The sequence below is a fragment of the Haliotis cracherodii genome, unplaced genomic scaffold, assembly GCF_022045235.1.
Source record: "Haliotis cracherodii isolate W230 unplaced genomic scaffold, xgHalCrac1.p SCAF_7, whole genome shotgun sequence".
NCBI classification, from domain to species: domain Eukaryota; kingdom Metazoa; phylum Mollusca; class Gastropoda; order Lepetellida; family Haliotidae; genus Haliotis; species Haliotis cracherodii.
The window spans coordinates 53009946-53024127 of record NW_027266330.1 but is presented as its reverse complement, the minus strand read 5'-3'; the positions used below and the strand labels follow the sequence as shown (position 1 = coordinate 53024127).

At 41.4% G+C, this 14182-nt stretch overlaps 1 protein-coding gene across 3 annotated transcripts in view; it reads right to left on the bottom strand.

The window, feature by feature from the left end:
• Positions 1–253: 253 nt before the first annotated feature.
• Positions 254–14182, bottom strand: part of LOC139448113 (tripartite motif-containing protein 55-like) — a 38753-nt gene continuing 24824 nt past the window's right edge. For 2 of the 3 annotated variants that reach the window (XM_071229627.1, XM_071229630.1), the window contains exons 9-12: positions 12093–12178; positions 7245–7349; positions 5974–6035; positions 254–5203 (exon numbers count right to left, since the gene is read on the bottom strand). In XM_071229627.1, the coding sequence (XP_071085728.1) occupies positions 5042–5203; positions 5974–6035; positions 7245–7349; positions 12093–12178 (415 nt within the window). In that variant the 3' untranslated portion in view covers positions 254–5041. The remainder of the gene's footprint in view (positions 5204–5973; positions 6036–7244; positions 7350–12092; positions 12179–14182) is intronic. The other variant, XM_071229629.1, reaches the window with a different exon arrangement.

Here is a 14182-nt window from a genome sequence, read left to right as displayed (position 1 = left end):
AACATGATATGGCCTTAATGGGCTCCAGTTCATAATGCTTGATCAGGCAACACTCTTTCTAAAACTTGGTTTAGGAATTCAACAATTCCAAAGGATTGAAATGCAAAACAAAATAAATTAAATTTTAAGCTTCAAAATAAGTAAAATGCTAAATAAACAATACTCATTTACAGGCATTAGCAAAATATATTAATTCTTTAAATACTATAATTAAATCTGTTAAAATTTTATCTGAAACACTTCTTAACATTTTACAGAAATATACATACATATTGGATATTGGACTTTAAACAAAACACAAAAATATCCAACCTACCCAACAGAAGTTTTGGACCAAAAATCCGTAAACCAAATGGAAAATAAAGTCTGGACTCATCTTCCTGAGGCAAGGGACTTAACTGACAATAAAAGTCCAGTTTCCACCCTTGCTAAAATAGGCTGGAAATTCTTTGCATGACTTTTAAGGTCAGTTAACTATCTCGCTTCGGGAAGATGGGCTACTGAACACATGCAATGTAAAAAATGTATGAGTGACTGATGATGGTTATTACGCTGATTCAGCAATATTCAGCATGACCAGGAACAAAGGGAAATGCGGTTACACATTGTACAAACATGTTGGGAATGAAACCCCGGTATTTGTCATGACAAGCAAACACTTGATCCATTTGGCTACTCATCACCTGCTTCAAAGGGATACTTATATTTACAAACCATAGTCACGTGAAAAGAATCAGGTGCTCTTCAATCTCATTAAAATCAGATCTTGGTTCTCGCTACGTTAAACAAAAGATCTGAGGACATCCGATTACAGGTCATGTCAAAACAACCTTTCGCGAACTTTGACCGACCAATGAAATGACTAACAAATAGTCAACATTAGCAACTCAGAAAGCAGATGGACGATGATTTTAACAAAATCAGCCTGTAACCTTTTCAAGGTTGCATGATTAGAAAACACATTCCGACTGCCACTTTCCTGATAATGTAAGAGATGCTCTAATTGGTCAGATGAAAGGTCCTTCGGATGTCAATCATATCAATACACTCTGATAAACGTCTAGAGCTCTTCGCAAAGCCTCAGATTATAAATTGTTTTTGACGCAAGTTGATTTTTATTTGAAATCAAAATATACTTGTGTGAGATTCAGAATGTGATATAAGAATAGGGGTTACTGTGGCTTCCTGTGATAGTATATGAATATGGAAACCTCCAAATCTCTTAGTGTTGTGAGTTAAAACAGGGGTCACTTGATATTCACTTTTAGGCCAAAATATAATAATCATAAGACGATCATCCCACCCCCTAGCTAAACACACAGCCTCCTACTGACGTGTTCCTTTTTTCACTTGACCTGATTAAGTTGAAGAAATAAACACACAGTGTGTATCTACTTATCACAAGCCTACCACACCATCTTCCCGAGGCAAGGGAGTTAACTGTATATTAAAGTCCAGTTTCCACCCTTGCCAAACCAGGTTGGAATTATATGTTGGCTGGACTAACAAGTCTAGGCATAGTCAAACCAAAATCGCAAAGGAAATCGACAAACCAAAATCGCACAAGGAAATCGACATCCAGTTTGTAAACTGCGCATGATTTGATGAGTGAGTGAGTGAGTGGGTGGGTGGGTGGGTGGGTGAATAAGTGAGTGAGTTAGTGAGTGAGTGAGTGAGCGAGTATGGTTTTACGCCACTTTTAGCAATATTCCAGCAATATCCCGGCGGGGAACACCAGAAATGGGCTTCACCCATTGTACCCCTGTCGGGAATCGAACCCAGGTCTTCGGCGTTACGAGCGAACACTTGAACCACTAGGCTACCCGACCGCCCTGATGCGAGAAGTAAGACCGCTTATATTACAATATAAATCTTGATTATCAACCAGATCGTCTTCACTGGGCGCCATTTTCTGTGAAGCAAATACAAGTGATATGAGAGATTGAATCTGATTGGCCAATAGGAGGGACATAGAAGGGACATAACTCATATTAACCACTGGCGGCGCTATGATCAAGCCCAGGAATTCCAGCCTAGCTGGGCAAGGGCGGAAACTGGACTCTTTAAGTCAGTTAACTCCCTTGCCTCAGGAAGATGTATCAGTTCATGGGAATCACATCCAGCAACACTTTATGAACACAGGTACCATGTGTTTGAAGATATTTTTTTTTAATTGTCCCACCTCGCATATAAAAATTGGATGAAAATCTATCAATTAATTTATAATAGCCTTATTTACAAACACTGTTTTGTATAGATCCTTCAACACATAAATACTTCTGCCTCAATTTTGTAAGCCATAGATAAAATTTTGTAACCACAGTAACCTTATAAACTACCTGCAACAAATTGAAAATAAAATATTCTTTGGTTTGAACTAAAAAATAGCACACAGATTTGCTAAATCACTAAACATTAACAACATAACACAACCATTAACAACATCATGAAAATATATACATACATATGTCAAAAACATCGATCAAGTAACTATCATGTACAGTAGGACCTCATGAATCTATCCATACAAAGAAGAGGTTTCTGGTTGGCCACACAAAATTGAAAATATAATGACCCAGACTGCGAAGATAAGGCTAAAAATAATAATACTGTATTCGACGTAATAAGCACCCAGGGCACTCTCAAAATTACAAATAGGGGGCTCTTATTAGAATATTATTTTGGTGGAAAAGTTGAAAGATCAGTTGAGTTGAAAGATAAATTTCGTGGTTTATGCTGACAGACTGAAATGTTTGTACACGACAGATATATTTTTCCTGAATTTGATTGCCCATAATAAAGGGTGCATATAACGCATGAGTGCATATTATACGTGAATAAATAAGTCTTGTGTACATTGATCAATCGGAAGGGTGCTAATTAGGATTGTTCACTCGCCAATATATCAGGAAATATCGCCGTGGGCTCTTATTAGAGCGGGGCGCTTATTACGTCGAATACGGTAGTCTTGGTTCTCAGGCACAGCCCACATCTCACAGTCCATCCCACGTTTCGTTTTTGTTTCCATTATTAAAAAGAAAAACCCTTAAATATTCCGCGCCCAACACACAACCCTGGCAGTGAAATTCTACATTACTTTAAAACAATGCGATTCAAAACAGTGTGAAACCTTGGATAAAAGTCATATAATGGATTACAAACGCAAGTCCAGATACACAATGAACACCTTATAGCAAGCTAACAAGCCATATCTATGAAAGAACACACACACTAGTAGTCCCAACAGTAGTCAAATATTGTATTCCAGTATTTTACTCATCAAGGAATACATTTCCGTAGGGAGGCCTTTCCAAGGTTAACTGTACACGACTGTTTATTTATTTACATACTAACAAAACAAAACAAAAACAAACAAAAAACCACCTGCTCTATATTTTCAAATGCCATTGCCTGAGAACCAATTCATGTATTTTTCTAAGCCCAAGTGTGCAAGAGACCATGTCCAGTTTAACAAGGTCCTACTGTCCATGACACTCACTGCTCAGCAGTAAATGCAGAGTCAGCAGAAATTCACCTTTGACAGTGTTTTGCTTATTGCATTAGGAATGTAGGTGTCGTGACTTTCTTATGCATTCATGACCATTGATGCTACCCTTTTGTAGCGTTAACTCACAATCAAGTCCTTTAAACCATGCACTAAAATTCCCCTGACTGACATCCTTTCTTATCGTACAAGGGGGCACGGGTGGCCAAGGCGTCGAAGGCGCCGCGATTCGCTGTGCAGAGTTGCGTCCCTTGGGCACGCCAGAAACCTATGATTGTGGGTTCGAATCCCGGTTCGCGCCGATTATGTTTCTAGGTTTGTCAGCACCATACCCGTGTTCGTGGGTTTCACGTCTGAGACCTGCATCACTTCGGGCTTTCCTCCAACATTAAGCTGACGCGCCACGATATATCTGGAATACTGTTAAAAGCGGCGTTAAACCCAACTCACTCACTCCTTTCTTATCCGACAACTTGATCATGCCTTTACAATTATGGACATATTGGACACTTGTTATTTAAGTGCTGCTTTTAGCAATTATCCAGCAATATTATGACGGGGACAACACACTGTATCTCTGTGGGAAATAAAACCCGGGTCTTCGGTGTGAAGATGAAATGCTCTAACAACCAGGCTTCCCATCTTTCAGGGAAATAATCGTATGTCTTGAACATTTTATTGAAATAAACCGACTAATACAAAAACTTCCAGTTTTTCGAACACACACCCAACCCAACAACCCCTTACCTTGAAAAATTAAGTCAGTCCTTAAAGACAATGAACACATCACCACATGTTGTAGTGGGTGAGTATGTTTTTTTCCCCGCTTTTAGCAATACTCCAGCAATGTCACAGGGGGACACCAGAATTGGGCTTCACACATTGTAACGAACGCTTTATCCCCGAGATGTTGTGACAACATTGCCTGGCGTCTCCTCACACTAACCTCTATATCGGACTAGCGGCACGTCAGTGACACTTGACTCTAAGAGAATAAACCAGGAGGGAGGTAGAATATGATGCAGGCAGCAGATGCTTGCCATTTCGATGAAACACAGGACCATGGGTAAGGTTATCCTGAACAGAAGAATGTTGGATTTCAACCCAAAATCAGCAGATCATGACATGACAAAGGGACATAACTCTGCCTCGTTTTGAAGAATTTGAATGGTGAAACCAAGGACCGTAATCAGGGCAAATCTTGGATTTAAATCCAAAACCAGCAGATCCATACATGACAAAGGGACATAACTCTGCCTTGTTTTGAAGAATTTCAATGGTGAAACCAAGGACCGTAATCAGGGCAAATCTTGGATTTAAATCCAAAACCAGCAGATCCTGACATGACAAAGGGACATAACTCTGCCTTGTTTTGAAGAATATCAATGGTTGGATGAAGGATTGAAATGAGGGCAAATGTAAAATGCAAAACCTCAAATCAGCAGATCCTGGCATGACTAAGGAACTCAACTCCACATTGTTTCAAAGAATTTCAGTGGTGATTAGACTGAGGACGTGAATGAGATCTATCTCTTGCTACGTTGTCTTGGCAGTGCGGACTCGCTTCGCCCATGGAGATGCGGAACTTCCGTTGATGTTGAACTCCTCTCCTGCTCGAATCAACTCTTTCTCCAGGGTGTCTGTGATAGGTTGTAGAGGGTCGAAGGTGAAACTGCAGATCAGGCCTTCGCTGTTCACCTGGAGCAGATGACAAAACATATAAATGGTGAGGTGTAATGGGGTTTAATGGGACATTATCGATTAAGATTAAGGCGGTCCATTATCGTGTGTGATATCGAAAGGGTGCATGGGAATCACGAATACGTGCAACCTTTCGAGTTGAGTTGATTGGTTCAACTGTGTCATATGGTCCTGTGACGCAGGGGTAGCATTATGCAGATGGCTGTTTCAATGAAAGCTCATTCCACCCGTGACGAACAGGTCTGGTTGTTGATGAAATAGTGATAGCTAAATAGACAGATTTTTTATTCATGCACCGATTGTCTTTAAATGTAATATCCAGTTATGGATGACTGTTTAATAATCTCATACCAACTTTGACTGGAGTAGGTCCGATAGTTTTTCAGATATTGTAGTAAACGTCGGTACCTTAAATTACCTTCCAGACTATAGCTGTGGCTGTGTGTCTACATGTACTAGGTCTGGACTGATGCCGATTTTATAGTGCTAGCCCACTGAGATACCATTCTAACATGGACACCCTACTCAGACACAGTATACTGACTCCGAGCTGACCAGTCCTTGTTTTAGCCCCTTAATGCTGAGCGCCAGGCAGGGTAACAACAAGTACCATCTTTTAACAACTTTTGGTATGACGCGGCCAGAGATCAACCACCGACCTTCTATCCACTACACCACTGAGACGGTCCATAGCGCTGAGAACACTTTGTGAAACACAGCCCTGTTCCTACATTTCAGTCGGTTGTAGTGTTACAACAGATACTCACCAAATCACTTTTCTTGATCCATTTCTCAGATAATGTAAACTGCTTTGATTTTCCAACAGAGCCTGAAACAAAACAGAGGAAGCAAAGTTCATATGAGACCCGCGAAAGTTTCACTTGTTTCCTGCATTTTCAGCAGTGCTGCAGTGTTGCAGAATATCAACATATTGAAAGCACACTAACACAGAGCTACACTGAACACACGTTAGATGGAATATTGTCATAAAGTCACAAGCTGCCATTATCAGCAAACAAGGGATGAAAAAATAACTTTAAAAAAATTTGTTTGTTTGTTTGTTTGTTGATTAAAACCACACTCTGCAATATTCCAGCTATATGATGGCAGTTTGTAAATAATTGAGTCTGGACAAGAAAATCCAGTGATGTCCAGACTCAATTATTTACAGGCTGCCATCACATAGCTGGAATATTGCTAAGTGCGGCGTTAAACAACAAACAACTTGGTATCTTGAAATTCCAACTTCAAGAGTCATCGATGACATGTATCGACCACATCAGCGAGCTTGACCATCCGATCCCGTAGTTGCCTCTTATGACAAGCATAGTCGCCTTTTACGGCAAGCATGGGTTGCTGAAGACCTATTCTAACCCGGATCTCCAAAGAAACCTGCCACAACTAGTCATCTGCTGTATAACAAATCTGCCAAATAGATTCACCATTTGAGTCTCCACTGAGTTAATAGAGCACATGCTCATCAACCCCTGGCATCATTTTTGCTTTCTTTTTTCACTGCCTAACGCCACACTAAGCAATATTCCAGCCATATGACGGCGGCCTGTAAATAATTGAGTCTGGACCAGACAATCCAGTGATTCACACCATGAGCATCGATCTACTCAGTAGGGATATCATGACATGGATCAACCAAATCATCCAGTCTGACAACAATCCTGTTTGTCATGTCTACGAAAGCTGGATTGCTGAAAATCAATTCTAAACCGGATCTTCAAGGGTGCATCGTCTTTGTGCTTAATTCTAGTGCAACCGATGGTGTCTCCATGCTCAAAGCATAAATGTCGAAAATTGGAAGAAAAAAGACGGACCTGATTTAAGCCCTAGACAGAGTTACTTCCCTTCTTGGAATACACACGTGATAAATATAGCAAGGATTTTTTTATGAAATTTGTTCCAAATTTTTCTGTACAAGATAATATTATCTTGTCTTTAAAGTATAAATTATTGATTGGAACGGGTACTTAGGACCAATGGGAGATGAGCAACACACTAAGTTGTTGCCAGCTGAATGTGTTACCTTGGTACCACTGCACGCTGACAAAATGGAGGCTGTGGAGCTGGGTTACCTCCAAGACCTTGCCGATCTGAAGCTCCACTCCACTCAGACCCATCACAAAGTTACCTGCAACAGTCAGTTTCTGATTGATGATTAGTGCTAAACAAGGTATGCTGGAGTAATATCAATTGCAAGTAGTTGCAAGGAAAGTAGTTTTTCTAATGTTTCTCAAAGTCTAACTTGACAGGTTTGTTTGTTTGTTGTGTAACGCCGCACTCAGCAATATTCCAGCTATATGACGGCGGTCTGTAAATAATCGAGTCTGGACCAGTGATTGATATCATGAGCATCGATCCACGCAATTGGGATCGATCACATGCATCAACCAAGTCAGCGAGTCTGACCACCTGATCCCGTTATTCGCCTCTTACGACAAGCAAAGTCGCCTTTTACAACAAGCATAGTCGCCTTTTACGGCCTCATGGGACCCTGGGTAGGAGAGTGTGTTCTAGCTAGTGTGAACCCATTGTCATTCATTATACTGCTGACTTAGAAATACAGATAGGTCACGTACACAAGTTTATTATTTAGTCATCAAAACCAATGAAGGTTTTTACAAGGCTTTCAGTGAGTGAGTTGGGTTTAACGCCGCTTTTAACAGTTTTCCAGTCATATCACGGCGAGTCAGCTTAATGTGGGAGGAAAGCCCGAAGTGATGCAGGTCTCAGACGTTTACCACTTCGGTGAAACCCACAAGCCCGGGTTTGGTGCTGAGAAACCTAGAAACATAATCGGGGCGAACCGGGATTCAAACCCACAATCATAGGTTTCTGGCGAGATCAAGGGACGCAACTCTGCACAGCGAATCACGGCGCCTTAGACGACTGGGCCACCGGTGCCCCCTATAAGGCTTTCAAGCTCACTAGAATTATGAAGAAACAAGAAAACAGCGTTATCACTTCCCCACCATGGGCTACATTAAAACTGTGTTTGTTCATATAGTAGTGAACAAAAACTATAAGAAAGAGTCCCATAAAAGAGGAAGGAGAGATAGACACTGGGGCCACTTTATGTCATCCGAAAAAATGAATAATTATTAAGTCAATACACACAAAAGGTCCTTCTCTAGAAAAAATGATCGGTCTTGATAATTATTTCTTAGATAAGCTAACTTCAGTAGTTTCTGAAAAACCTTGTCCCCATTGCCCACACAATGCACAAAGTAAAATAACATGTATCAAGGGATGCAACTCTGTAAAAACATAATTTACTGGACCAATTTTCAAACTCAGTCTTGACAAGTATCACTTTGATAAGAATGCAAACTTTCATTCATGTAACTTCAGCAGTTTCTGAGAAAACTTGTCCCCGTTTCACACAGTATCTAAATTGATAAGAATGGAGCAAGGGCCATAACTCTGTAAAAAATAAATTTAAGACACCCATTTTTGAACTCATTTGAGCTCATGACCAGTAACAAAGTGGTTAAAATCTATTTTTTCAATTTGTCCCCTTTGAGAAGCAGACAGACGGATGAATGGACAATCTCCGCTCCTATTTCCCCGCCCCACTTCATATTATAATAATGGTAGCCATGTTTAGAATGGCATCAGAATGTTTCTCAGTAAGTTATATATAGAGAATCTCACCCGAGTGTCTTTTGATATCAAATATATCAACACGAGTTGATAAAAGTGGAAAAATTCCGATGCTTGCGAGTGTTGATATATTTGATATCAAAAGAAACAAGGGTGAGATTTTATTTATCATCCAACATCATTCTTTCAACTTTTCCAATTTGTAGACAGTAATTAGGAGTGTCTTCAGTGTAAAAAGTACTGCAAACAGCTTCAGTAGCACAGCCATTAGTGATGTCATTTGATTGTGACATCATGGTAACCAGTGATGTCACAATGGTCTGCAAAGCATTGTGATGTAATTTCATTGCAGTGATATCTACAGTGTAGATATCGCTTGATCTCATCCCAGCAATATCTCCTGTGGAAGCCAGATTTGGATGATATCGCTGGGATCATTCACCCAAAGTTTCAGCGCCATTGGGCTTGTAGTTATAAAGATGTAAATATGCAGTAACAGTAAATGAACAGGGGTCACGAAGGTCAAGTTGGACATAAAATCCAAATATGACGATGTGGACAATATGAAAATCTAATGTGGAGATAGAAGGATTCCTCAGGGGAGAGTTTATGGACGGGACAGCTTCTTGAGGGCTGGCTGAGACATGAGGGTGATCTGTTCGACCTGTCTGATCTACTTGCCAAGTGTGTTCATGAAACAGCAAATTCCTACCAGCTTCCAGCACTATTCTGGATTCGAGAATCGAGGTAGGCTGCTTTCAAGACATTCAACAGCGACAAGATTCTGATCATTCGAGAGAGCACTCACATTAATTCTAGGAATGGTCACTTGTTGCTTCTGCCACCTATCTGACACACTGTATTGACATTTTGATTGTAAACATGAAGCTGTGTGTCAAACTATGATTTACTGATTATTCCTTGATCTTGTGTGGCTATTTACTTATTTCAACATTTGGTTCTGTATGAACAGGTTACACTTTGCCTTTCATTTTGGAATCATCTTCATCATCATCATCATCACACCAAAATCATCACTATTATCACCAAAATCATCATCACCATCATCATCACCACTATCATTATCACAATCACCATCATCATCATCGTCACCATCATCATCATCATCATCATCATCATCATCATCATCATCACCACAATCATCATCACCATCATCACCACAATCATCACAATCATCACCACAATCATCACCACCACCATCATCACCATTATCACCACCACCATCATCATCATCATCATCATCATCACCACAATCATCATAACCACAATCATCATCTCCATCATCACCACGATCATCATCACCACTATCATCACCACCATCATCACCAACATCATCATCACCACATCATCATCATCACCACCATCATCATCATCATCACCATCATCACCACCATCATCATCACCATCACCATCATCACCACCATCATCATCACCATCACCACAATCATCATCATCATCATCATCACCACAATCATCATCACCATCACCATCATCACCACCATCATCATCACCAGAATCATCATCATCATCATCATCATCATCATCATCATCACCACTATCATCATCACCACCATCATCATCACCACTATCATCATCACCACTATCATCACCACCATCATCATCATCACCACCATCATCATCATCACCACTATCATCATCACCACAATCTTCACCACCATCATCATCATCACCACCATCATCATCACCACAATCATCATCATCAGCATCATCATCATCATCATCATCACCACCATCATCATCATCATCACCACAATCATCATCACCACCATCATCATCATCACCACTATCATCATCAACACTATCATCATCACCACTATCATCACCACTATCATCATCATCATCATCATCATCACCACTATCATCATCAACACTATCATCATCACTACTATCATCACCACTATCATCATCATCATCACTATCATCATCATCACCACCATCATCATCATCACCACCACCATCATCATCACCACCATCATCATCATCACCATCACAATCATCACCACCATCATCACCACAATCATCACCACCATCATCACCGCTATCATCATCACCATCATCACCACAATCATCACCACCACAATCATCACCACCATCATCACCACTATCATCATCACCACAATCATCACCACTATCATCACCACCACCATCATCATCATCATCATCACCACAATCATTATCACCACAATCATCACCACCATCATCATCACTACCATCACTACCATCACCACCATCATCATCATCATCATCATCATCATCATCATCATCATCATCATCACCACCATCATCATCATCACCATCATCACCACCACCATCATCATCACCATCACCATCACCATCATGGGATGGAAGCAAAGTGAATCCAAATACAGCTCCATCGACTTGTGCTACTTGGTTTAGGGCTATTGCAGCAGTTTAGCTGGAGATGAACATATTGAACACACTAACACACTATGAAAACCAAAATGGAATTTGGAAGTTTCATAGAACGGACAGAAAACAAAGAAAGGGGTTTGTGGTTGTGAGGCCTGAGTGAGTGAGTGAGTATGGTTTTTACGCTGCTTTTAGCAATATTCCAGAAATATCACGGCGGGGGACACCAGAAATGAGTTTCACACATTGTACCCGTGTGGGGAATCAAACCGGGTCTTCGGCGTGACGAGCGAACGCTTTAACCAGTAGGCTACCCGACCTCCCTTAGTGAGGCCTGAAGGCAACACTGCTGTCTGGAGTTTGAATCTACATTCACGTTGTCATACCTGGACATCTTGCAGTCATCTGATACTATCAAGAGTTGAGATCCACTGGTGTTTCAGTAGACCCACCTCAAACCAACACTATCAAAGCTTATTACGACACATGCAAAAATGGAAGGGTAATAGGCATAAATAACATTTCCGATGTGCTGCCTTGCAGAATTAGAGGAGAAAAAAGGCAGCAATAAATGGGGAGAGAGCTGACCGAAAATGTGTTATGACACAAAATTAATTGATATTCAAAAATAGTCTTGTAAAACAGGGGTGGTTTAGCGTTTGCTTTTTACGCAGAAGATCTGGGTTTGATTCCTTGTCTGGGTACAACATTTGAAGCCTATTTCTGGGGTCCCCCGCCATGATATTGCTGGAATATTGCTAAAAGCGGCATAAAACCATACTCAATCACTCTTGTAAAACATATTTGGAATCCTAAAATTTTCTTTCAGCCATTGGACTGCATGGAGAAGTCAGCTTACCTTGCACGACTCGCAACAGCTCCAGGTTGATGAGCTTGTACTCCTTGCTGGCTGATGCACTCACATCGGGGGTGCCCGTACTGCTGCTGCAACACAGTACACGTGCACTCAATGATTGCCACATCATGACACCTTATACAGTACATGTGTACTCAGAGATTGCCACATCGTGACACCTTACACAGTACACGTGCACTCAGTGATTGCCACATTGTGACACCTTATACAGTACACGTGCACTCAGATATTGCCACATCGCAACACCTTACACAGAAGACGTGCACTCAGAGATTGCCACATCATGACACCTTATACAGTACATGTGCACTCACTGATTGACACATTGTGACACCTTATACAGTACACGTGCACTCAGATATTGCCACATCGCAACACCTTACACAGAAGACGTGCACTCAGTGATTGCCACATCATGACACCTTATACAGTACATGTGCACTCAGTGATTACCACATCGCAACACCTTACACAGTACATGTGCACTCAGTGATTGCCACATTGTGACACCTTACACAGTACACGTGCACTCAGTGATTGCCACATTGTGACACCTTACACAGTACACGTGCACTCAGTGATTGCCACATTGTGACACCTTACACAGTACATGTGCACTCAGTGATTGACACATCGTGACACCTGATTCAGTATGTGTGCACTCAGTGATTGCCACATCGTGACACCTTATACAGTACATGTGCACTCAGTGATTGCCACATCGCAACACCTTACACAGTACATGTGCACTCAGTGATTACCACATTACAACACCTTATACAGTACACGTGCACTCAGTGATTGCCACATCACAACACCTTATACAGTACATGTGCACTCAGTGATTGCCACATCTTGACACCTTTTACAGTACACGTGCACTCAGAGATTGTCACATCACATCACCTTACACAGTACACGTGCACGCAGAGATTGACACATCGTGACACCTTATACAGTACACGTGCACTCAGTGATTGCCACATCGTGACACCTTATACAGTACATGTGCACTCACTGATTGCCACATCGTGACACCTTATACAGTACACGTGCACTCAGTGATTGCCACATCGTGACACCTTATACAGTACATGTGCACTCAGTGATTGCCACATCGCAACACCTTACACAGTACATGTGCACTCAGTGATTACCACATTACAACACCTTATACAGTACACGTGCACTCAGTGATTGCCACATCACAACACCTTATACAGTACACGTGCACTCAGTGATTGCCACATCACAACCCCTTATACAGTACACGTGCACTCAGTGATTGCCACATCGCAACACCTTACACAGTACATGTGCACTCAGTGATTACCACATTACAACACCTTACACAGTACACGTGCACTCAGTGATTGCCACATTGTGACACCTTACACAGTACATGTGCACTCAGTGATTGACACATCGTGACACCTGATTCAGTATGTGTGCACTCAGTGATTGCCACATCGTGACACCTTATACAGTACATGTGCACTCAGTGATTGCCACATCGCAACACCTTACACAGTACATGTGCACTCAGTGATTACCACATTACAACACCTTATACAGTACACGTGCACTCAGTGATTGCCACATCACAACACCTTATACAGTACATGTGCACTCAGTGATTGCCACATCTTGACACCTTTTACAGTACACGTGCACTCAGAGATTGTCACATCACATCACCTTACACAGTACACGTGCACGCAGAGATTGACACATCGTGACACCTTATACAGTACACGTGCACTCAGTGATTGCCACATCGTGACACCTTATACAGTACATGTGCACTCACTGATTGCCACATCGTGACACCTTATACAGTACACGTGCACTCAGTGATTGCCACATCGTGACACCTTATACAGTACATGTGCACTCAGTGATTGCCACATCGCAACACCTTACACAGTACATGTGCACTCAGTGATTACCACATTACAACACCTTATACAGTACACGTGCACTCAGTGATTGCCACATCACAACACCTTATACAGTACACGTGCACTCAGTGATTGCCACATCACAACCCCTTATGCAGTACACGTGCACTC